Source organism: Phaethon aethereus (assembly GCF_964289735.1).
Source record: "Phaethon aethereus genome assembly, chromosome: 1".
In the NCBI taxonomy this organism is placed as follows: Eukaryota; Metazoa; Chordata; class Aves; order Phaethontiformes; family Phaethontidae; genus Phaethon; species Phaethon aethereus.
In genome coordinates this window covers 160905421-160932325 of record NC_138575.1, presented here as the reverse complement: position 1 = coordinate 160932325, position 26905 = coordinate 160905421, and the positions used below count along the sequence as shown (strand labels likewise).

The 26905-nt window shown below is 42.5% G+C and overlaps 1 protein-coding gene across 1 annotated transcript; it reads right to left on the bottom strand.

Annotated features, from left to right (window-relative positions):
* Window positions 1–2676: 2676 nt before the first annotated feature.
* Window positions 2677–3156, bottom strand: GGACT (gamma-glutamylamine cyclotransferase; the record flags this gene model as incomplete). Its single annotated transcript, XM_082004151.1, has 1 exon — window positions 2677–3156. The coding sequence occupies exon 1, from the start codon at window positions 3148–3150 to the stop codon at window positions 2677–2679; it is 474 nt and encodes a 157-aa protein (XP_081860277.1). The 5' UTR covers window positions 3151–3156.
* Window positions 3157–26905: the final 23749 nt, after the last annotated feature.

Genomic DNA, 26905 nt, shown 5'->3' with positions numbered 1-26905 from the left:
TGAGAACTCCATACTCAAATTTCCCCCTGCTTTATCTTCTTTCTGTTGATTACTGCAACTTGATTAATGCAAGTCTTTACAGAAGGAGCTGGCACCGTCCTCGGACCCCCTCAGCCAGCCCAAGGTATTGCTAGAGGCACTTCTTGTCCCTCAGGCCAAGCCTCCTCCTGAACCCTTACTGGAAAGGGAGACCAAGCATCTGAGCTTTTGTTGTGCTGAGGCTCTTACTAAAGGCTGTGAAGAACTTGGGCTGTTCATAATAGCGTTAACCATATCCTGCTGGAAGAGCTGTGTCTCCAGTATGGGAAACCAGAGAGGGCCTGGTGGGGAGATGTGAACAGAAGTGGGAGGGCTGGTGACTTGGTCAGAACAGGTAAGAAGATGTATTAATTATTTCTCCTCCTTGCTCAGGAACTCGGTGCCATGGGACGGTGCAGATACCAGCAGTTTACTGGGTTCAGAGGGTTAGAGTGTGGTTAGCAGAGGCTCTTTCTTCCATTCATTGATCTAGCTCAGTAAGTGAGCGGCTGCAGCTCACCAGATGCAGCGATACCTCTGCAGTCCCTGCACACTGTAAGCGTCATCTCTGTCCCCGTGCTCCTGCCTCCGCTGGGCCAGGATGCTGGGTTACTCCTGCCTTTGGTCTCACCTCCTACAGCTGGGCTTTTTTTCTTTTTCACATACCTCTAAGTCACTGTTCCTGCTGTGCCTTGACCACTGCCCCAGAGAGGAGGGGGCCTGCTCTCATTTCCTTGCCTAGGATGGGTAGAGTTATGCTACTTCCCAGAAAAAACCCCTCTGGCCAGAAGAGCCTGGGTCCTTTACCGGAAGGTGAAGGACAAAAACAGTCTGTGACAGGGCTGGTGACTCATGTTCAACCAGAATGGTTCATTCTGCTTGAAACTTTTGATTGAAGAGGCATTTTTTTCATGTGACTGAGAAGCTGCCAACTAAATCACACAGCCAAGACAGAATAATGTAGTACAAGGATCTGCTTTGTTAATTAGTTTACAAAACCCATCAAGATGAGTAAGGAGAGTGTTTGGGTAGTACCTGCCCTCCTTTTGGAGTTGGAGAAACTGAGGCAGACACCCTGCAGATCTTCCTACAAATCTCCTTAATGCCATTTTGCCCCTTCAAAAAGGAGCACAGCTCAGCTTCTGCAGATTGCCCTAAACTAATAATAATAATAAAAAAAGTATGGTGAAGAGACATGACTATTCTACTTGACAATTATTTAATTTGCCTACTGCAGCAACACAAGCTTTCTGTCTGTTTTTCTAAATGAGATGCAGCAGTGCCTGTTATTGGTAAGTTTAGGCGGATTCCTTACCCGGATCCCTGGGCTGATTCCCTACCCCAGATCTCCTCCGGCCATCACAGGGGCTGCTGGCAATGAAGCGAAAGTGCAGTATTGTTCTTAGTATCCTTAGTACATTTAATTGTACTTTGGCTCACTGCATGGCATACATTCCCCGCTCACAATCTATATGTACCAAACACTGCCTTTCAAAGGAAATAGAAGGCACAGTAGCATAACAGCAGAAAGCCACGATTTTCCCAGATTGTACAGAAACCAGCACAGTTGGTTGGGTCAGGGGACAATAGTCTTCTCTACATCTTTTTTTTTCCCCCCAGTTTAATGTTGCAATAATTACATTATGGGTCCTTTGGATACTTTTTTATAATGTATCTATCTAAAATGTTTCCCCTGGTAAGAAATTCAGTTTGCATATGGTTTCAAGTTCTGCCTTAAAGTGCTTGGCTAAAAGTCACCTTGATTGTAAGTGCTCACAACATCTGCATCTGCTGTGGTGTGGCGGGCAGCTGAAATCAGGTTTGCTTTTCCCACTCCCCAACGCCTGCCCCTAACCCCCCAATCTCACAGTCACTCAGTGAACTGAAGTGGTACCTAAAGTGCTTAGAATGCTACATTAAAAGTAAGATTTTAGATGTAATTTTCTTATACTAGTTTAATGTTTCTTCACAGTACCTTATAAAACTAAGTATGTTTTAAAAATACTCTTTTCCAGATCAGGAAAACATTGCAACACAGAGTAAGAATAGTCTTCAAATTTTCTCTATTTCTCCAACAATTAATATTTGTCTCAAAGTGCATAGTATCTATATGGTCATCTCTCCCCGTTTACATTCAGTAACCTACTAAACACCATGACAAGTCAACATTAAATGCAGGTTGTGCTTTACTTTGTTTGCAGACATGATTTTTTAAAAATCAGTTTCAGCTATTAGTGCAATAGTATCATCACTACTCCACCCATCTTGGAGAACTACACAAGAAAATTTGTCAATTCAGGTAAAAAAAAAATAATAAAATTAGTCTGTTCATCTACCTTTCACTGACCTCAGTCGTGCACTGAGGCAAAGATAGACCCCAAAACTGATGTGCACACATAGATACAGTTATTTTACACCTCATGCAAACCCGGTTACTCGCAGCAGGTTAGCGGGGGCGAGGAGGACGCTGACTAGCCGGGGACGAGTGCCCATCTCTGAGCCTACAAGACTTCAGCACCAGCCTCAAGGCTCCTGGGTTGGGAAGGTTACAAGAGATCTTGTGTTTTAATAGAAGGGTATTACAGCTTTCCTGGAAAGGTTACCAATGGACACGTGCTTAGTACTACGTCTTCGACTGGGCTGCGTTATCTCCTGTTTCTAATCCCGGCTTTCGCGTAGGACGTAGGAGAGGCCGTGTTTCCCCGAGGAGTCGTAACTGTCATGGTAGGGGAGGCCGACCCACTCGGGTGGGTACGTCATCGTGCTGTACACGAAGCACTCCACGATGCCTTCGGCAGCTGCCCGCGCCTCGCCTGCGCCGCCCTTCCCTTCCCACTCCACCACCTCGATTCTCATCAGGGTACGCTGGTACATGTCTGGGCAGCCTTCAAACTCATCCAGGAACTGCAGCATCTGGTCGTCAACCGAGTAAATCTCCCCAGCAACGTGGTGTCCTGTCCCTGGGATGTTCAGCATGTAAGGAATGTTGTATTTTCCTGCAATCACCAGCGGGTATTTCTCCACCGTGCGGCCCCTTCCTTGGAATTTCGCTAGCCCCTTGGCAGTGTTGACCATGTGCTTGTAGTTGGGCTGGCCCTTCTTAAGCGTGCCGTAGACGAAGACACGCGCCATCGTACCTGCAAAAACGGCTGAAAGACAAAGGCGTACGTTACCCACATGGCTGCTTTGGTCAACACTCTGGAGAACCACACCCGTGCTAAGACGCGTTGTACATGCAAAACTGTTCAGGCATGTGCAAAGTGGTCTTGAAGCCCTACTCCTCATTTAAATATCACACTAAATTCAAATATCTCTTTAAAACTTTTCAGTCAAAAACTGTAACAGTGACAAACAGACACGAGGAGAAAGTCAGCCTTGCGGTTCTTTGCTGTAATCGAATGACATCCCATCGTTTCTCTAAGAAAGCCCCAACACCAGCCAACGCATCCCTGAGCCTTGGGAGAAGTGCTGAGCCTTTCTTCCTTCTGATTTTTTTTAGCTCTCTCACCATCATGGGAGCCATCCCAGTGATGGAAACGAGCTCCATTTAGCATATTCTTTATGGGGAAAAAAAAAAATCATGCTTCAGTTCAGCTTAGCAGACACCTTCCTATGCTGCTCCACTGCATTTATTAAGGTTTAACAAGCCCAGGTCAAACCTGGTTGTTAAAACTTGCAGGAGTGAAGCCACAGTTAAGCTTGTTTTCCCTTTTTGGGATGGGTTTTAAAGCCTGAACTGACGGACTTCGACACACACTACCTGGGACACCCGGCATTCCCGCCTTGGGGTGTGGTGCAACACAGCCCGGGGAAGCTCCTGCTTCCCCTCGCTCTTCTCAGGGGCTCCTTTCACTGTGGCAGCACTCAGTATTTGAGAAACAAGATTTTATTCAGTAACAGAAGAGCCCAGTGGCAGTGTGGAAGTTCAGCTGTGTTCTTGTTTCGTGGCAAGATAAAGCACAGTGGCATGAATTGTCTGAAAGCAAATTAACGCATTCAAACTTTGGATCCTGCTGCGTTGCAGTTGCACACATTTGATGGCATTATTTTTTCAAATAGTTTTTTCAAACACCATCTTGGTCACAACCTTAAAAAAAGAAAAAAAAAAAGGGAAAAGAAAAGCAAGCAGCACGATGCTTGTAGCTGCAGCAAGCAAACTGGGACATCACCGAAGAGGAACAGAGGCCCGTCTGGCACGAAGAGGGACAAACAGGCTTTCATGCCAGACCTTAAAAGCAAAATGAGGCCTGTCGGTGTGGTGGCGGGGCAAGTCGAACCTGGCATTACGTCGTTTCACAGGCACGCTGAAGGATTTTCGGTAACCCCAGCGCCGAGGTCCCCCTTGCTGACTGACTGACAGGAGCAAGCCGTGGCCCTGGGGAGAAGAGCAGGGTGGCCTGCAGCAGCCACATCCCAAGCGAGCGGGTGCTGTCCGAAAGGACACGTCTGTCCTGCTCCTTCAGGGGAGGGGAACGGCGACGGCTTTCCTCCGTGCCGCTGCTAAATCTTTGGTCACAAACCTCATGTACTGAGCTGGTAAGGCCAGACACCGCAGCGTTCACAAGCACCTTCACCCTTCCTGTCCGAGGGAGCTGTACAAGTGTTATTTCCATTTATTTACCCCAGGGATGGGCTGGGAAGGGGATGTGGTATTTCAGCCCTAACAAAACTGGAAGCTAGGGCGCCTGGCAGAAAGGTCTGGCAATGCCGTGCCCCCCCCACCCCCCGTGCTTCCCCAGATAGATACCCCTAAGTGCTAAGCCACCTGAAGCAGCCCATCTGCACATGTGCAAGCCCTCTCTTGAAAACAGACCCTGGACGATGTTGTTCAATATTGCTTTTATCTGTGAGCATAAACCACTCAAAATTGGTTTAAATGGGATGAGAGGCTGGCTTTACTGAAAGAGTTTAAAAAAAAAAAAAAAAAAAAAAAAAAAAAAAAAAAAGTACCTTCATAGTTCCCAGGGTTATTTTTCAGGCTGTGCCCTGTTCTTCATCCCCCACATTGTTTCCGTAGGGCAGAAGCAGTTCTTGCACTGTGCTGGTTTCCCACGTTCTGCCCTCGGTCACTGCCTGGGCAGAGCCTGCTTTTCCACCACTTGGCAGCTACTTGCCAGACACACAACATCACAGGAGAACGTGCAGCTCTCTTTAGAAAGAGGTTTGTTAAACTCTCTTTAAAAACAGACTGGAAGTAGAAACTTACTCTATTTTCTGCTATTTAATCTTAGTAACCTGTTAGATCTGGTGGGTTATCAAAGGGGTACTTTGCTGGCCAAGAGGAGTGTCATTTAAAATACTCAGTAGCAAAGCAATTTTCCCCCTTGGTGAAGTAAACTGGTTTTCTCTGCAACAGAACACAGTTTTCCAAGAAAAAATGGTGTGTGCTTTTGCTGGCAAACAGCTTTCATTTAAAGAAAAAAGATGGCGCTGATTTCCCCCCCCATCTTATCAGATACACTTCAGCGCAATTTATCCCTCATGACACAAGTTTTTTTTGGATCCAGCTCATTCCTTCACAATAAAAAGAGCATTAATATTCAGTTGGTCTGACTTCCTTTTATAAGAAAAATCATTACCTTTCAGATTGTGTTTTGAATAACAAACACAGATCCTTCAGGAAGAAACTTGTCCCAGTGGGGATTGAGAAAGGATCAGAGTTAAGCACTGAAACATGCAATTATTTCCCATTAGGGGATTAGGGCACTCGTGTTCACTTTGAATCAGAAAAATGAATTGTGAATTAAATTGTTCACAACGAAGAGGTTACTTGTCAGAGTTAATAAGTTAAAAAATAAAAAGGGAAACCTAAAACACACATAAAAAGCTCAATAGCGAGCGGTGCATCTGTAAGAAAAAGATACGCTTCATTTCCATTAAACAAAAGCTCTATCCCTACTGTACAGCTGGAGATAGGTAAGCATCCAAAAAGTTTGCAGGGAAGAGCGTCACCCGTCCCGAAATCCGTGAAAACGAAGTATGCATTTCTGATGGTGCAGCAGCCTGCTACTCGGAAACATTACTGATTTAAAGAAACACATCCATCATCCTAGTGCAGGGCCCACAAAATTCCACTACAGCAACCAAAGAACTTGCTAACCCAGGTTTGGGTAAGTGTTTCCGATTTAGCATTCGAGTAGATGGCTTCAGCAGGCAGTACAAGTGGAGATGGAGTGGGAATCTGAAGGTCCAACCACAGTGTGTGCTGGTAGAGCCATTGGCTTCTCCTGCAGGCAGCCGCTGAGCTCCCCATCACACCTCTGTGGTCCACCGTCGCCCTATGGCTCACGTGGGATGAACTGAGCACAATTACTTCTCCTTTCCCTTAAAAATAAAAACCCAGACAGCCCCAGCCAAGGACCAACTGAAATAAACTTGGCGTTTTCTGAACGTCGCTCCGTATGAGTAAGACGCATACAATTATCTGTGCAGTGAACCTGGTTTCCCGTGCGCCGTGTGTAGCGCTGCAGAAAGGCTGCTCGATGTATTAGCATCATTTCTAGCACTCGCCTATTGTGGGCTTTCAGAACATTTTTAGCCACCTTGTGGCAGGAGAGTTAAAGAGCAGATTTTATTTGAGGGTCATTTCACAGACTTCCACTAAGCAGCTGAAAAGAGTTATGGACGGCATCCCTTCGCTGAATCACCAACAAGAAGTTGCCTTTTCTCACTTAATCCAGTTTGACACTTCTTACCTACGCTAAACCGCCTAAGAAGAAAAGAAAACCCACCAAAACCCAAACACTCCCCCCCTCAGCCTCTATACTGAGTATTAGCTGCCAGGACGAACCAAGCCCATTCAGAAGGTACTTGCATGAAATATTCATGCCAGCATCATTAACATTTAATGGCATAGGGAAATGCAAGTGAAATTTGTGTGTCATCTCTTCAAACTATTTCTTTTCGCAATGAAAGATGACCTGCCGAACTGCTGGCGGGATCAATTACTAGTTGCTTTGTTCACACAAGATACAAAGACCAGAAAATGAAGTCACTATTTCAGGATCACAAAGGCAGAAGATGCTGTTGGGTGAAAATAAAAGGGGCTCATAACCGGTGCTGGCCAGGCAGCCCGGGCTGCCGCTCGCCTTTAGCGGCAGTAGGGCTTCATCACCCTATTCACGCCTGCCCTCGCCTACCAACGGAGTTTCGCTTCAGGGCTTTAGTCTTCCCTCTCGGGGCCCAACAACTCCAGCGCGGTGAGAGAGGGATGGGTGGCCACGGGGCCAGTTGCTGGCTCAGCCGACACACGCTTGCAGATGAAGCTGAACTGCCACAACCAGGCTCTTTGCTCCGCTCCCAGGTTGTGCCCCAAACAAGACCTCGCTTTCCAAGTGGCAGCAGCTTTGACAAAAAACATCCTTTCACCACGATTCAGACAATTACAGGATCCTACCAGCCTCTTTTGAAAATAAAATAAGAAATAGTGCGTGTGTTACACCAGTTCCAGGGCTGTTTCCGATCATGGTAGCAGTGGTTTTAGGTTTTATTTTGTTGAAACTTTTTCTCCTATCTCAGAAAGTATCCATTTCTCTCACTCCATACAGTAACATTATTTTCCCTTGAGAAAAATTCTCTGCGTTGGCTCAGTGACCAGATATAGTTACACATTAATTCTTCAGAAGTTTCTTAAAACTGTAGGAAACAGGTGAAAAAACAAAATGCCTTGAACTTTAAACTTGAGCCCAGTCTGTTTGAATGAAGCGAGTTTTAAGGTCACTCTTCACTCAATGCTAACTTTCAAGAAGGACTAACATGCCAGAGAGGACTCCTGGGACCGCATCCTGTTGGTCCTTTGATGCTTTCATTTTGTTGCTTGCTATTTTCTTTATAGCACAGACAAGGGCTTCCTGCCTGGGCCGACCCCTTTCCAACCTTGTTGAATACCTCGGAAAAAGTTTATGGCAAGACACCTTTCTTACATTAACCACAGAGGCACCAGCGAAGCGATGGCTCCTTTGAAATCAAGAGGTTATGGACTCCTCGCAGCAGTCGTCTGCTCAGAAACTGTGAGGTGCTGGTTTGTGAAAACAAACAAGAGTATTAGAGTAACCAGTGCCACGCTGGACGCTACCGGGGGCACTACCTGAAACGCCACTTAACCTCTTTGCAGATAATTTTTATTTCGCCCTCGGATAGTTTACATCCCCAAACCAACAAATATGCCTGCGCTTAAGCTGGAGTATCTTGGGAGGTATCTTGGAGCATCTGCCAGGAGGCAGAGCGAGGATGCTTCCCCTTCGGACGTCAATCACAGCGCTGCTCACGTGCCTTGCCCTCATTCGGCCTCAGAGCAAACATTTGCCTTTGGTGTGTTTGAAACCATTTCAAATCACTTTCAACTCTACTGCATAGACAAACTTCATTAGATTAATTTTTACTACCACCAGACAGAATTTCATTCCCAAAGTGACTGTTAGGAGCAGCTACAGTGACAATCAGAAACCACCACAGGCAAAAAAAAGATGCTGGAGATGTGATGCAGAAACATGCTGGACACACCGTTAGACTGATTAACAGACTAAATTTCTTGACAGTGCAGAGACATGTGCGGGCAGTCCTCTCCTTAGGAGAACAAGAAAAGGAGGATGAAGAAAATGGAAAGTCAATGGATGTGGAAAAATTGAGTTGGGGTGGGGGGAAGCTCCCCCCCCCCCAATATTGTATCAGTATTATTAAGTATTGACTGTTTTGTCCTAATATTAAGTAATAATAGTAAGTATTATTGCATGAGCCTCAGACAAAATACTATATCAAGTACTTGCTACCACAATTCAGAAACTTGTGGATTACAGAAGTCGTTAGAAAGAGCTCAAGGCAGAGCACCGAGTCCAGGACTGTTTTTTTGGGGCACAGGCTTAACAAGCAGGAGCTTAAACAGGAGCTGAGAGATGGGGCATAATCACCTACAAATACAAGGAAAGGTTTTATAGAAGAAACAATTCATTCTCCACGTACATGAACACACAGCCAGCCAAAATTTCTGCATGGAATAATTAACGTAGCTAGGAACAGCTTTCTAATCATAAGAACAGACAGAGCATAAGAACAACCATAAGAAGTCACCACAAAAAGGCTTGAGAGCCCAGTGTCCCCTATATGAGGGTGGTCAACAGCAGATACCTCAGCAAGAGGGCAAGAACAGGGCAAGGTGACAGCGACGTGTTTCCAGACTTGGGTCCAGAGCCTTCCCAAGGCAGAGGCAATGAGCACCGTGGTGCGTTTCCCTCCTGTGAGCTTCCACAACCGCTTTGGTGAACGGTCAGCAATGGCAACGGCCTGCGGCGGGCAGTCCCGCGCCTCGACTCCACGCGGGGGCATGAGACGCAAATTGCTTTGGGGTTTTTCCCTTGTCGCCCGCCTGCCTCATCTGACGGCTCTTCCGTCGAATCAGGGATCTCTGCGCACCTCCTCCTCCTCGCCACCAGATACTTCTTCAGCTCTTGCTCTCTTCTAGGCTGACAAGTCCACATGTATTTAACAGAATGGAAAACATTCCTTCCCTGCAATCATCTTTGCCACGTCTTCCTCTAGCTTTGCTGGTTCTTCTATAATTTTCTGAGATGGGAAAACTATCACAGAAATATTTGAGAAAGGACAAACCATGGATTTATAGAGAGAGATAAATCACGTCTCCCGTTTTGTTCACACTCCTTTCTCTCCAAAGCCTTTTATGACTGCAGTGAGTTTTTGAGCTACATATTGAGCAATGGACTGATGTTTTGGAAGAACGTGACGATATCTCAAGCATCTTATTCTCCAGTGGCAACCGGGGTGTGAAGCATTTACCAAAAATCCAGTAGCGTTGAAGCCCTGAAAAGCGGAACTCTTGAAAAATAGGTATTTGTCCAAACTATCATGGATGCTACAGTTAGTCTTGCCTTAGGGCAAGGTAGCAGTCTAGACGGCTTCTCAAAATCCCACTCAGCATGGTGGGTCCTTATGATTGCTGTTTCAAGTACACGGTGATTAATTTAAATGACATAACATAGAAACGTCTCATCTTTGCACCTTCAGCGTAGATGCTTGAACTGTTGTATCTACACAAAAGGAAAAAAAAAAAAACCCTAAAACCAAAATGGAGTATTAACTTTAAAGGCCAGACCGCTGTTAGACAGGCAAAAAGTAGAAAACAGCTTTTGATAGGGCAGCCCTGCTCTGCCAGCCCTGCTGCCGCTACTGTTTCGGACGCTACCGTGAATTTGAAGTGGTTTCCGTCATTGACATGCAGAGCACAGCCCCGGGTTTCAAACCGCCGACATCCTGAAGCTCGGGACACGGCCCGCAGCTTGGCCGGCCTCCCCGCGGGGTCAGCACACTGATTTACATGCCAATACCCGCAGCGGTCAGTTCGCCCTTTTGGACCGCGAAGAGCATCCCAGCCTGCGAAACACAGCAAACGCTTTGAGTACCTAGGCATGGGAACGTATTTTTTTCTACACTGAAAAGATGGTGAGAGAGAGAAGGGGAAGAGAGAAAAGATGGGGTCTGCGCGAGATCGTGAGGTGCCTTCCCGCACGGGACGTGGCGGGGAACGGCTGCGCAGCGACGCTCCGTCAGGCCACGGCACAGCACTGGACCCTCGTCCCTCGGGAGCGCGGCTGAGCCTGGAGAGGAGGCCTTAAATAAAACCCCACCGTTCAGCAATGGGAGCCTTCCCCCGGCAGGGCCCGTGGCTCTGGAGGCCATTTCTGCCCTTGCGGTGGCCGGTGCGGAGGTGTCGCAGCGCCGGGCTGCCGGCAAGACGCGCCCTGCCCAGGTGAGGCCCCGCGGGCGCCCCTGGGGCCCGGCCGCGCGTCCCGGCGGAGGAGTGGGAGGCCGAGAGCGGCTCCGCCGGCGGCTCGCCAGGAGCGGCCCAGGTGCCAGAGCCTGGGAGCACCGTGCGGAGGGGTTGCTGCGACGCGGCGCTCCTCGAGCCTCGCTAAAAACCAGACGGAAGCGCAGATGTCCGGGGAACAAAGTCTGCTCCCGCTAAAAGAGCCAAACGGAGAACCCAGGTTTAAATCTGGGAACAGTGTCATGTAACACTGCACTGTTTTGCCTCCAGAAACCACCCACCTACCCCAGTGTGGACCAGCTACTGAAACACAAACCTTTGACCGACGTGGCAGGAATGAAGCATCAGGAAACCCCAACAGACTGGGTTTTTTTGGCCTGTGATTCCTTGGGGAACTACAGGCTGCTTTTAAGGGCCAAGGAAAGGTAATGTATACGCATTCACAGCATCCACATATACACACGAGGATTTTCTACGCAGAACCACGCTTTGCTTGTAAAGTGTTAGTGGCCCACGGAGAAGGAGAGAGGAAGATTAAAACCAGCTGTACTGGAGGTACCACCAGATTTAAACACAAACAATAATTTAAATATTCAACCGGGAAGGGTACAGGTGGGGTGGGGTAATGGCCAACATGTTCGCTCGGAAGCGGGGTCAGACAAATTTTGAGAGGCTCGGAAGGAGTAGTGGATAACAAGGTACATCTATACTCACAGAAGATATACTAACACTAATGTTTTTTTATTTGCGCATACGCTACTTGGTAGCAGTGGAAGAAGAAGAGGCCCTTCTTGACATTTGGAAGACCGCAGCTGAGGTTACTAAGAGTGCACGAAAGGAAAAGTGGAGCGTTCATATAATAATAAAGGAGAATTGTAGAATCACTGGTTTGCGGCTACAGCTCTGAAGCAGGTCAAACTGCTGGTCTGGAGACAGCCACTGGACGAACAGTAGAAAATGTGAAAAGATGAAAAAATTTCAACAGATCTTCTTTCTGTGATACACAGAAATATTTTCCTTCCATTTTATTTAATTTATTCAGACCAAGTTTTTTAAAGCTAAGGAACTTACTATGGTTTTTGCCTTTTATTTTAAAGAAGGGAGGCTTGTACCATCCTTCCAGTCTATGAATCAAATTTGTGGAAAAGCATAATATTTAACATCTGATATACTGGTAGCAAAACCAATCAGCTCAACAGGCTGCCCAGGGAAGTGGTTGAGTCACCATCCCTACAGGTATTTAAAAGATGTGCAGATTTGACACGTAGGGACATAGTTTAGTAATGGACTTGGCAGCACTAGGTTTATGGTTGGACTCTATCTTAATGGTCTTTTCCAACCTAAATGATTCCATTCTAGTATAATTCACTAACGGCAGTTAATTTCTTTGCCTAATTAATTAAATATATATGCAAGTCTTACTTTGCTAAGCTATGCAGGTAGTTTTATTTAATAAAAAGACTTCTTTCTTTTTTAAAGTGAATTTCACCTTGCAGCTCAATACAAGTGAAATACAAATAAAAACCCAATCCATATCTCAGCAACAAATCTCTTCCGCCATTTTCTAATATAATAAAAGGTAAGAAAATACAAACCAAAACAGAACCCCAAATCAAAATTACAGAGAACCATGAACAGATGTATATAATTACTTCAGCCCCACTGATGCATATTACTTCTGTTTAGAAATTAGTACCGAGTTTACTACAGAAAAGATAAAAAGTCACAGACCATCATGAAAAGAAAACTAATGAGTTATTTCAACTTTGCTGCTCTTGATTCTTCTTCTCCAAGAAAGACTTGGAAAGTCCTGCAATGAAATCTAAAACATAGCTCATCTCCTTCTTCATCCTTATCTCAAAGTAAATACATTTACTGGCCTGCTATCTTCTACACAGAAGAAACAAATACATATTCTGGGGGCATCCAAAAAAGCCTGAAATGGCACTTGGCAAGGCACTGGAGTAATTGCTTTCAGATCCAGAAGACATACTGACCAGAATCTCAAATATCCTCCTGCCTGCTAGAGTCAAAGATAAGCAAGAAGACAAGAAATTCCCAATTTGTTTGTGTGTGTCCTATAACGATGTGTTGAATGGAATGTTTACTTTCAGGTAAGGAATGGTTTGGTCTCTGATGCAGAAACATGTTCTGTAGTCTGATGCAAAATTTAATACAGGTCTGTGTTTACTGCAGAACAAGGAAAACCAGCTACACAAGCCCTTAAATCTTCCCCTGGACCCACAAGATGCTCACAAGAAATACTGATGGAAATAATTCCATATCTCTACTTGGATACACATTTGCAATTGTAAAAAAAAAAAAGCTATTTTATTTTTATGATGGCATGTAGAATTTACTCTAATCGAAGGTCTTCTTAACAGTGTCCAGGACCCCTGGAAGGAAGCCTTAATGAAAGGCATCTTAAGCCAGAGGTCTGGCTGTAATAAGAAAACGTTATATAATATTAATCTGAATTATATAGGCATTTATATGAAACAGAATTATTTACAAGTAAAATATTTATATAAATTAAAATAGCTTTATACATGCTGTGCAGCATCTTTTCAGTGACCTTTTGAGTTCTGTTACTAACTTGATAAAGGAAGAAGAACAGAATCAAGTACTGGAAGTAAATGAGAACGAGAATAATACACTGTGTTTCGGAATGAAAAAGCGCCAGACTAATGTCATTAAAACAACCTCATTTGACAAGGGTAACGCAACGGACTTGGAGTCAAGTAAAATACTTTATTTAATATGCAGTGAAAATATCTCCAGACCAAGTCATAGGGAAAAACTGTATATAAATAAGGAGTTAGTTAAGGGACGATTATAATGGACTATATTAAAATAAGGAGGAATAAGCACAGACAGAAGTTACTGGTCATATTCCTCAGGAATCAATGTTATTTTATTTATTAGTGGTCTTGCTACAGCAAATAGTTGTGTGCCTATCACATCTGTGCGTGATGTATCCTGAGGACTGGTTCATGCTACAGACGTATTAGACGGTCTATGAAGTGTGTAATTAAAGTAAGATGGCTTTTAATGATAGAAAGTGCAGAAACATATGCTCAGGGACCACTGAGAAGAACATCTGGGGACTCATCACTTGAAGGCAATGAAGGAATCATAGAATATCTCAAGTTGGACAGGACCCATAAGGATCACTGAGTCCAATTCCCTGCTCCTCACAGGACTACCTTTGACTAAACCATATGACTCAGAGCATCGTCCAGACTCTCCTTGAACTCCGACAGGCTTGATGCCATGACCACTTCCTTGGGGAGCCTGTTCCAGCAACCAACCAGCCTCTCAGTGAAGAGCGTCTTCCTAATGTCCAGTCTGAACTTCCCCTGACACAGCTTCATTGCATTCCCTTGTGTCCTGTTGCTGGTCACTAGGGAGAGGAGATCAGCACCTCCCCCTCCACTGCCCACCTTGCGGGAAGTTGTAGCCTGCGATGATGTTGCCTCTCAGCCTTCTTTTCTCCAAGCTGAACAAGCCAAACGACCTCAGCCACTCCTCATAAGTGTTGCCGTCAGGCCTTTCACCATTTTGGTCACCATCCTCTGGACACACTCAAATAGTTTGATGTCTTTCTTTTATTGAGGCACCCAAAACCACACACAGTAGTCGAGGTGGGGCTGCACCAGTGAAGTGCAGCGGGACAATCACCTCCCTTGACCGGCTAGCTATGCTGTGCTTGATGCACCCCAGGATACACTTGGCCCTTTTGGCTGCCAAGGCATACTGTTGACTCATACTCAACTTGCCATCAACCCAAACCCCCAGATCTCTTTCCGCAGGGCTGCTTCTCCAGCCTCTCATCACCCAGTTTGTACATATAACCATGATCACTCCGTCCCAGGTGGAAAATCTGGCACTTGCTCTTGTTAAATTTCATATGGTTGGTGATTGCCCAACTCTCTTTCCAGGTCTCTCTGTAAGGCCTTTCTATCCTCACAGAAGTCCACAGCTCCTCCTAGTTTAGTATCATTGGCAAACTTATTTAATGTACATTCTATTCCTGCATCCAGATAATTTATTAAAACATTAAAGAGCACTGGTGCTAAAACTGAGCCCTGCCAAACCCCACTGGTGACTGGCCTGATGTAACCCCAGTTACTATAACTCTTTGAGCCTGACCCATCAGCCAACTGCTCACCCAATGTATTATGGACATGTCTAGTTGTGTGCTGGACATTTTGTCCAGAAGGACACTATGAGAGACAGTATCAAAAGCTTTGCTAAAATCTGAAAACACCACACCTACTGGCTTCCCTTGGTCAACTAGATAAGTGATCTTCTCATAAAAGGAAACACTTGTATCTTTTGGTCAACCGCAGAATGACGAGTGAATTAAGTCAAGCTGTAGGCCAGAAGAAAGTAATCCTGAAGAAGAATCATGTATGTTTTGCAGTCCTCAGAAATTCATATGCTCACTTTCCAACCATTCCCATTCAGAGCTTTCCCTCTTCTCACATGAATGAGCTCATGGCTGTTGGAAGTAAATACCAGCATAGGACCTCATCCTCATCAGCTATAAAAGACACCTGTGGCCAGCCACCAAGATGACATAATTGTAAAAGAGCAGCACACCTGGAACAAGTAAAGGAAATGCTGGAGATATCACAAAAGGTACCAGTAAAATCTCACTTAGAAAAATCGCAAGAAAGTGACCTCATCTGTACTCAAAAACATCAATTCTGAGTTCAACAAGCGCACAGACGGGAAAGTTGTTCATTTCCTTGATCACTCTACTTTATAGGGTTAAAAATAAAGAGATGAAGTGGCTTAGACTTGCAAATACAGACTTATTTTTTTTACAGTTGTGTGAGTTGCATTTTCTTAGGGCAAGCATTTATTACTTCTTTTTCTGCAGTTACAGATGTCTGTAACAACTTGAAGGTGGTCCTATGCACCTGAAAGTTTCATATTTTCCAGTGCCAGGCAATTTCATGAAGGATTTTACTTCTACAAACCAGGTGGTTTCCATTTGCAAGATGACAGCATATAGAGTAGCTGAAAAAGGATTTATTTTTCATAAGAACAGCATTCTAGGGACGTAAGTCTTCAAAGTTACTCTGGGTGCACATCAGAGCAAGCTCACATACCTTAAGGCATTCAAATATCAGGAGAGTGTCTAACTACACCTATCCATCAATCTAGACTCCATGTTAAGAAAAGAAGCATAGAGGCCAGACAAGGCAGTATTATAATATAAAATGTTCTGAATGGCTCAAGCTAGATCTTAAAATGTAGCCAATTTAGGACTGGAGCAGATCCCAAGCAAAGGTGATTAAGCCTCAAGTATAAATTAGCATACCCTCTGACTAGCTTTAATATCTTCCCACAACAGCCACATCATACGCCCCAAACATGGGACAAAATGATGAGAAAAGAGCATGGCTAAACTGGCTACATTAGTAGTCAACAGAGCAGACCAAAGGGGATGCAGAGATTTCAGTGTGAAAAGGGTAATGGCCAAACTAGTAACCACTGTCTATATCATGGGATGCGAGACACAAGTGACAGTGGGAACACTATACTTATCCTTTCCCAGGGTTTGCTCTGGAAATGAGAGAACAATTCATACCTGCTGCAAAGGGGTTTATTTTATTTCTCTGCTTCATTAGGATCACAACTTTCCAAATAGGTCCCAAATACCCAGTAGTCTGTAAAGTATTCTCCAATTCACTTCCTTATAACTTGACGTTTTCCAGTTTCAAGGGCCAGTGAACAGGATGAGTAGGACAGGAAAAGCAAGTCCTAAGAAATCTCTATCCTTCTAAGTGAAAAGTTTCTTCTTGCATTGGGATCAACAGACATTTTCAACACACACCTCCTCTCAGCATGAACTGATCTATGATATAAAACCAACTGGTCTTGTTAGCAACTTTATTTAAAGTAAATTTATAATTAAAGTAAATTTATAACTACCATTTATAATTTATTTTTATGCCACAATTAAAGAGAAGAGCCTCCACTTCTCCATGGAGAAGTCGGCACCAAGCTTTTAAAAAACAGACTGCTTCCACTGAAAGGTCTTGGCTCATAGCAACGATGGCCTGGGAGTTTCAAGAGGTAGTTCTGGGTGAACACTTGTACACCCTCAGACCAAATACATTTCACAATGGAAAGCTGAAGTAAGAAGGGATGATTTTACAGATTAACCAAATATCGGATTTTTGGACTTAAGATGATGTTAACTGAAAATTTTAAAGATAAACATTATCCATACAGTGTTGAAGATGCACAAAACATTATTAAATAGCTGCTTAGTCCAACTTGGCAGTAAAACGTTACATTTCAGCTCTTGAACAAATCAGTTGCTGCCTTCCCAGTGCCACTCCCCCTGCCCAAATATCATGTAGTACAGCAGTCTCTGGTAACTCCTAATCCCCAAGTACAGGGATATGTTATTATTCTGAACACATTTGACACACAGTATCTAGGGACATTTGGAAATCCCAATCTTACTTCTGCATTCTTTAAACAAATACCCACTTAGTGATGCTAATTAACTAAAGAAAAATTAAATAATGTGATTAGAGAGCTACACTAGATGTAAATCAAGAAACTGCATTACGTAAGACCTATGAAGAAGAGAAACTGTACAAGAATTTAATTTTGTCTTTTTGATATGGCTTAAAAGAGAGGTAATAAACCAATCTCTTCTGATTCTCACCACATGAACATTTCTTTTAAAATAGATACAACTCAAATTATTGTGAAATTACAAACCTTCACTAGTTCACCGTTTACCCCACAACAACTATCAATTAAGAAAGGCATGCTTCTGAATACATAATGCATTACATTTTTTACTTTCAACACCTGGTGTCACCAGAATAACGCAGTATATTTCTAAAATGCTCTGCGGTTAGGTGTGTACGTGCTTTGATTTTAGGGCAGTAATACTTCAAAAGAAGTGGAACCGTAGAAAATTGTGGGAAGCGATGCACACAGATCATTTTTGTGGTTAACTGATACATTATCAGTTAACTGACCATGACAGATCATTTTAAAAATGAAACTCAAAGTGTCTAAAAGCCCTCATCCCTTAGTCAAGGTCAAAAATGCCTGAAGCAAAGTGAAAATTCTTCTGTATCCCCATATTTTGAGCAAGCTAAGTCCTACACCTGTTTTGCAAAAAGACTTTAACTGGTGACTTCTGCTACACCAGAATTTAGCTAATTACAATCAATTTTTGTACTGGCTCATCAGTACTTTTCAGTCCATTCTAGGGCTGTATTGGTTATTATGATGGTTCTGCTGAGAATAGATAGAGGAGTGTGATTTTGATTGATTATTGTTTGGAGCTCCTTGGATCTCCAAGATACTAAATAGAAAATTAAATATCAAAGAAGATTTAATTAATCTCAGTCTCTCCTTCCTTCCACTCTGTCAGCAAGCCAGAGCCGATAAAAAAATTGAGAAATTAATGGAAAATGCAAAGAGAGTCAGGATTGGTGACCCTGTATTTCATTAAAATAATGACAAAGTACATGTATTTATTTGCTTTAAACATTAGATAATGGGTATAAAAGAATGAGAGCTTTCTTGGCTTTTGATGCATATTTCAAAACCCAATCGGAATTATGGCAGGCAGATCAACTGCTGTAAGATTTAAGTTGTGTTATTTTTTTTTTTAAATGAAGTTTTTCAAATAAATTAGTGAAAGAATCCCGAACTTTTGAAAGAAGAGTCATAAGCTTGCTTTACAAGGAAGATTGAAAATACTGTATTGTTACAAACAAATGCAAGACTTTAAAGACTCCAGAACCTTTTGATTCTATTTTGGAAGAAAATTCTGTATCAGAAAACAGAGGAAGATGTGGTCAGGATATTTATAATTCATTTTGCAAAAACATTCAGACTGACACTTCCCTTCCACTAATTACACAAGAATTTTCTACAGCAGACTTTCCAAAAGTCATACTGTCTTTCAATATTTTTTCAGTAAGATATAGGGACTTCTGTAGGTATGGGTTTCCAGGTTTTAGTCTAACCATTGTGGATTTTAAAGCTAGAACAGAAAGACTAACACTGATACAGGAATTATTTTCCAGCAAACACAGATCTAGGACCTGCAGACTATGTCTGGAGGAGATCCCTATGCTCCGGCAAGGCACTTACTACCTCTCAACTGATTTGTGGGGTCAGCTTTTTGATGATAGAAGATCAAACCACCTAAAAGAAAGACAGGTGGGCAACGCAACCTTGAATACTGCTATCGAGTAACATAACCCCATATAAAACCCGTATAAAGAAAAAAAGTCACAGAAAGCAGTAAAAAAGCTGAAGCCTGAGAAGAGGGATGCTGAGTCATTACTAAAAAGGAGCCTTTCTCCCAAGTGCTTGATATAAAGAGATGTTAAGGTAAACAAATAATTTTTAGAAGGCACTACCTAGGTCTGGTGGGCTAATGGAGTTAGACAGGTTTTATACGCATGATTTATTTAGTATAACAATGCCACTTGTTCTCTCCAGCTTCTTCAGCATTTCAGAACAAAAAAACCCCAGCAAAAAAAAAACCCCAAACAAACACACACTGGAAGTTTTCTGTAAAACAAAGTGTCAATTATTTTAGGACTCTCTAGGCTCTCATCCCTTTTTAAAAGGGAAAATACAAAAACCCCCAAGTCTTAAAGGACCTCTTTCTCCCATTTTCTCCCAAATATACAAGCCTTCAGTCGTCACTGAACAAGAATGTGCTTGAACTTGACATGAACAGGAGCAAAAGTACAACTGGTGAAGTAACGCACAGGTCAGAAAGGCTTGTCTAGAGCTGCTCAGCAGAGTAGTCCAACATCCCCTGCCTGACCTGTGCTCGGCAGGAGAGGCTGAGCAGCCTAAACTGCCTAGGTGAGACCGATCACGAAAAGACTGCCAAGACAGACCTAGAAGACACCACTTGGATGGAGACACCCACTATTTCCAAGGTTAGTTCCTATGGAAGAAAGGACACAGAACTTCTAGTAATAAAAACTAAGATTTAGAACACACACAGAGGTCGTTTCCTACCTCTACAGCTGGTAGGATGTCCGGATGCTGAAAAGCAATCATCTATCTTGATCTATACTAGTTCTTTATCTTGATGTTGGTAGAACTTTTGACATTGTTGTTCATGATATTCCCAGAAGGAAGCCAGAAAAACATGATTTATCAAGAACTACTGTACTTAGGTAAAAAACTGTTTAGAAAGACTATTTAATAGTCATCAGAGGTTCATCTCAAATTAGACATATGTCCAAAATTTGTTACATTCATTCCAGTAGCTGGGAAATACTGGTAATGAAAATAGTCAAGGATGTGAAAGATGCAGGTAATACCACAACACAAAAGGCTGTGCACAAGGCTACCGAGACAGCTGTACAGCCCCGCAAAACTGCTGCTCTGCAGCAGCTGTTCAAGTAACACCAGTGCAGAGTTCTAAGATTAGCCAGGAATAATCAACTGCATAAACAAAATCTGGGGAAAGATTAGCATAACAGTAGTTCTGCAGAAAGAGATTTGGCAGTTATAATGATCATGAGCTCAACATGAGTCAACAACGTGGGACTCTTGGGAAAAAATATCCTAATGTTTACGTACAAAACGAGTGCATCATTAGTAAGACACGTCAACATAATCTCCTGCTGTGTTCTGGTCACAAATTGAGTAGTACATCCAGCTTTGAGTACTGTACTCCTACAGAAATGTGGACAGTTGGACAGGAAGAAGAGACAGAACAATCATAGGTCAAGAAACCACAACCTAAAGAGGAAAAACAAGGGACTACTGTGATCACTTATTTTAAAGAAAATAGGGTCATGCTTTTAAGTATATGTAAGCATACTGTAATAGAAAAAGAGGCAGAAAACGTCTTTGTGCATCTACTTGGACAGAAGACCCAATGAAATTAAATTCCAAAGACAGACATTAGGAAAGACTAACAACCTATTGGTAAGCACAGTGCCTAGGAAGAGCCTAGACCATCCAGGAAGGTTGGGAATCCTTCACTACTGACTATTCTCAACAGCAAGTCAGTCAAAGTTCTATCAGAAATAACACTACTACTGCCAAACTTGCCTTTTGCCAAGGAACTGGATGAGACAGTCTCTTAGACCCCCTTTAAAAAGCAAAAATAAAAGGCAGTTTGATACTTTCCATGCATAGCATATGAAATGATAGACTCATGGGGACTGCAGGAGACTGATTTTGTGGTCCAGCCAGTAGATTCCTGCTACCTCAAGAAGAGATTTCTAGATCCCACTCTGGGCCTGTTTATAGATGGTACATTATGCAATTATTTGATTATAGAGGCTTTTTCCCCAAACAGCAGTAACGCTGAAAAGAAAGAATGAAATGTTGCATTCCCACCCATTCCCGCTCCACGTAGTGCCTCCCAAATACTCTCAGAGATATAATCCCAAGGTACTCCACTGAGCGCTCTCTGACCCCACAAATCTTACATTGCTTTCTGCACTGTGATCCAGCTTCAAAAGGACAAATAAGCCAAATGCTCCTACAAGACATGGGTTAGGGCTCTTGGGACTGAGGGCATCAATCTAATTTTTCTACTTTCTAGGAGATGCCACAGTCAAAAGACTGTTGTTAGTCCTGAAGCTGGCTTTGGTTGGATCTGGCACACATGAGGTATGTCTGGCTGAAAGGCAGAGCAGTGCCAGGCCAGCTGTACATCTTTGGCCAATAAAAGCACTGAAAGACGGCAAAGTGCGAGAACAACCTGGGATTGTGCCGCCACAGCCTCAAGAATAGCTGCACAGCTCACTGTTACCAATCCCTCTCTGAAGCTTCTGCTTGTCAGGTAGGAAGCTACACAGGCTTGTGCCCTTCAGGGCTTCCAAGGCTGCCATCCCGTTTTACATATCGTACCTAAAAGCAGCTAGAAATCCAAATCTAAAAAACAAGCCTTCTCTCCATTTTGTCTCTTTTTCTTCCCAAACACTGTTTTCAGATCACAGATATGAGACATTTTAATCACAAGACGTTCTGAAATAATTGCTATTTATTAGAGATTTTTTAAAATATAAATTCTATTTTGTGTATAGGCATATGCTTTATTTGTTCTATTGATAGAGAGCTGGTGAGATAAATTACTTTGATACAGAATAATCGAAAAATCTATACCCTCATGCAGTTTTCCTCCAAGCTGTCGATGTGGACAAGATATACCGCTATTTTTCTAGACATACAGGAAACAATCTTGCACACACATTTCTTCACAGACTTTTTTGGCATAGGTGATCTTACTGTAGATTCACAGGTAAATTGTTACACATGTGTATGGATGTAATCCAAAGCAACACCAAAGGTCTTATCAAAAAGAACAACGTAAACTAATACGTTTCATATAAAGACAGTTAAGTGATTATATTGTGGTAGCTCAGACAACATGCTACAGGTTACATCTGCAGCAGCTCTGCCCACAACACAGAACTAATCAGAGCTGGGATCCAAGAAGAGCTGCCTAAGTAAATACTAAATTTATGCATGCTGTTAATACTGCGGAGTTTTTACAGATCACAAAAGTACAAGACTAGTGGGGAGTTTATTCCCGCTAAGAGATAAAATCATTAACCTTAAGACTGTCTGCTCCACTGTCACTGAAAGTACTTCCTAACACTTTTCCCTAAACAGACTCCCAAAGCATCACTACCAAAGTAAAAATCCATCTGATAACCTAACTGGGCTGATGGGTGTAATGGGCTGGTGTGGACAACTGGAGAGTTGTGGGAGAAATGTCAAAGAAATAAACCATCCCCTATATAATCTCCAAAATTAGCCAAATAGATTCATTGTTAACCCATCTGATGTGAAAACAAATTACCTGATTTGGCAGGGTCATGAAAGGCAAATTATCCTAAAGGCAGTATCATCTGCTCCTTTATTCTACTATCATACCAACCAGGTCATGTGTCTGCTGCACCACTCTGCAGACCCGTGTTTAAAATCAGGTTACATCAACATTGAGAGTCAACCACAAAAACCAAATTAAAAATTAAAACATATTTGATGAACCTAGAATTGAAAGGTCAGTTGTGGACTTCGTAATTTTTTAAGTCCTTCGTAATTTTTTAAGTCCTTGTGCTCCTATTTAGAGCACAAAGTTCTTATAATTCAAAACTGAAATGGATCACCATGTCAGTGAATAAACATTTCCTGTACTGATAACATGATTGTGATAATACTATGCATCTACTAAAGGCAGCTAAACTATAGAGCCTAGTTGAGTTTTCACCTAAACCAACAGTGAAATGGAAGTTACAGATAAGAGATTAAATCATTGTTTTGATATACAGAAATTAGGAAAAAAACCTTCTCTGCTAAGTTCAACAATTAAGTTAAAAATTAAAGATACTTGATGCCACGCATTAATGTAGTAAACTGTCATTAAGCATACTCAATTAAAAGATATAACTACTAGCAGTTAAAGGAAAGACTAGATGAGCAGATGGATCCAGATATATTTTGACCTAAATTTCTTGATATGTCGATAAGATAAATAAAGGTAAATATAAACAAGAATAGAAGGGAGAGGAAAAAACAGCCAGCCAGTGTATTTCATCAAGAAGCCCCATACTAGAAAGGTGAAAAAACACCAACAACCTCTTTTCTCTCTTTACTGCACCTGTTTGTCTTCTCCAAGATGTTTTGTTTCTGTTAAGCATGTTTCCCAAAGCTTCACCTAACTACATAAAGAATCACATTACTGAGAAATCTGCTATGTCTGGAATCACAATCATGAAATAAGGCCCACTGCCTTAGGACAGTTTAATCAAAAGAAAGAAATCATTAACCTAAAATATAATCTAAATCTCTTAAATGTTCATTTTCTTTTATGCTTGGTCTCTCTTGAATTTGACTCCTGTTAGAGATGACAGTTAAGAGAACTGGTTTCGATTGACAGACTCCACAGAAGGCAGACATTCTTCTTTCTGAGCCCTTCTTATCACCTTGCCCAAAGACACTCTTCTCAACCAGACAAAAGTTCCCAAGCATATAACCTTGTGTTACTTTTCATGTTTGAAATGAGCTTCAGAAAGCTTTAGTAAGATTTGGCCAGTGGCTGGATTCATATTCTGAAAGTTCTTACAGCAGGTGTATTTGAACTACATCACAGCGAGCACTGCAGCCTCGGAGCAGGTTAGTGGCTTGATGTGTGAAATGTGTATGTGTAAGCGTCCTGCTGGGATTTATTCCCTACATAATTTTCAGCTAAGGTAAAATTAAGCCTGGGGCCGCACTCCATAAATTGCATCAAAACACTTCTCTCATTCATATAGTTTCTCAGTTATTTATATATTTTCCTAATATAGTGCAGGCTTAGCTCTGTGCAATCCCATCTAAATTTAATTTAGTTATTCTCCTATGCCCACAACCAAACATAATACTTACCAAAACAGTATCTCTGCACCTCACAGGCAACACAACACAAAGCAGTACTTAGTGTTGTGCAAAGTGACGTAGTTTTAAAGCATTGCTTCAAAGTACATGTTGCCACACTCCATACTTCAGCCCCTTCCAGTGAAAATATCACACAACACTGAGCTCAGATTCTCACTTACTCGTTCTGCAGAAAATCTAAGTTTTGATGGCATCACCAAAATAACAGCCTCAAATAAAATCAATAGCAATTGATACACACTCTTTAACATATTTTAATGCTGACATTCACTCTAAGATTAGATTTTCCACCTAGTAATCTCTAGTCATCTTTTCCCCTTGCTTTTCTAATCTCTGTAGGGTTGTCGCATTGTTTTTAGAGCTCTTCCCTGGCCCAGAAAAAATTTGGGCTTAAGTTGTTCTTCAGGCCACAACCTCCCTTGAGCACCCGCGCAGGCATGCAGTCAGGGGAATAAGGAAACCTAATGCCTGTATCCATCTTCTATCTACAAATCGAAGACCATCACGTCTCAGATGACAACCATGGCAAGTAATTTTTTTTTTCCATCCCTCACCTGATCATCTGTACCCAACTGCTATTGCTTAAAACTCCTTTCTTCAGTTGATTCCAACTTTTCCACCCTGGTGTTCTGATATCTGGGTGGAATATCATCTCTGAACAAGTCCTACTGGGAGCATAAATCTGATCTCAATGATAAAAAAAAAATCCAATAATTACATTAATTATTAAATATATTAAATGCAAAATATATTACAATAGATTATATCAATACACTAAATATATTAAAGTTAACAACTATATAATTAAATATAATGTAGTATAATATATAATAATGTATCACATAAATATATTAAAATTAACCTATATTATAAATTATATAAATATATTAAATCATTATGTTTGTATCACCCAACATTCATATTAAAAATCATCCAATAATGGATACAATAATTTTCTCTTCAGTTCGTTACTATGGATGCTTATGTTATGAATTCCCTTCTCCAGCCTCCTAACATGTCTCTTCCTTTTCCATGAGCTCTTCACAAAACCCATGAAGGAGTCTCATTTTTTCCCAGACAGAAACACTGACAAGAACCTGCTGCCTTACTCTAGAACAACATCCTCGTGGTCCAGGTGAACTGGGTTGGGTGAATCCAGACAAGAGAGCGCATTCTGGTACTCGTTCGACGTTTCACCTATAACCCCTTGAACATAGGAAAACAAATGAAAACTGGAGACCAGAAGAAGAACGCCATCACAAAAGGGAGGCAGGAGTTCCACAGGAGGAGAAACAGAAGGCTGGTGCCTAGCAGCATGGAGATGGACTGCACAGGGAAGAGCAATTACACAGTGTTTTACAAAATACAGCTAGAGAGGTCCCAAAGAAGGGGCCAATATCCCTTCACTGGACACCTGGAAAGATGTTGACACAGAACCAGTTACTTTATTGGGCAACATCTTCCAATCACACTTCTGGACTTGCAAACCACTTGGGCCTCCAAGTTTGCTTTCTTGTGATACCAATTATTTTTTAACTTCTAGTTTAGGAATTGCAACTATAGATGCTAAATCAATGATTAAACAGCCTTAAGCACTCCCCTTCAAGCTTGAAGCACACACTATGTGCTACCAGAATCTGAAATGTTTTATTCCAGCACCCGCGGTAAATTGTGGGTCATGCAATTAGTTAAATTAGCTTAAAAAAAAGACAAAGCTAACAAAAGAATTAAATGAGTTAATTTAAAGAATAAAGAGAAAATTAGTTAGAGACAAGAGGATTACAACTTCAAGGGGGGCCCTTTATGTACTTTGGCCTATCTACCTACCATTTCCCTCTACATTAAAACAACCCATAATTTCTTCTAATGAAGCCATTAGCTAATAAAATTCTGTCATGGCCTTACTGTAGTATCACAATGTCGTGGTTTAGCCCCAGCCGGCAACTAAGCACCACGCAGCCGCTCGCTCACTCCCCCTCCCGCAGTGGGACGGGGAAGAGAATTGGGAAAAAAACTCGTGGGTTGAGATAAACACGGTTTAATAGGACAGAAAGAAAGAAGGGAACAACAATGATAATACCAACAAAGGAATGTACAAGAACAAGTGATGCCCAATACAGCGATTGCTCACCACCCCGTGATCGACAGCCCGTCCCCGAGCAGCGATTTCCGCCCCCCGGCCAACTCCAGTTTATGTACTGGGCATGACGTTGTATGGTAGGGAATATCTCTTTGGCCAGTCTGGGTCAGCTGTCCCGGCTGTGTCCCCTCCCAGCTCCCCGTGCACCCCCAGCCTGCTCGCTGGCAGGCCAGCACAAGAAGCTGGACTGTCCTTGACTGCTCAGCAACAACCCAAAACATCAGCACATTATCAACAGTTTCTCAAACCAAATCCAAAACACAGTCTCACACTAGCTTCTGTGAAGAAAACCAGCTCTATCCTGGCTGAAACCAGGACACACAACTAACATGAATCCCTTGTTCATCACTAGGTCTAAACGTCATTCAAAACCACCGCTATCGCCATTCTTCCAACACAAAACCAAAACAAGACCCCTATTTCTCCCTCACTCCTTACAGTCTCACTCCCAGTATAATTTTTCTCAGCAATGTTTTGAAGAAAATTGGTTTATTTCTATTTTCTAGCTTTCAGTATTACTGTGTATGTGGACTGTGCCTCTCCTGATGGGA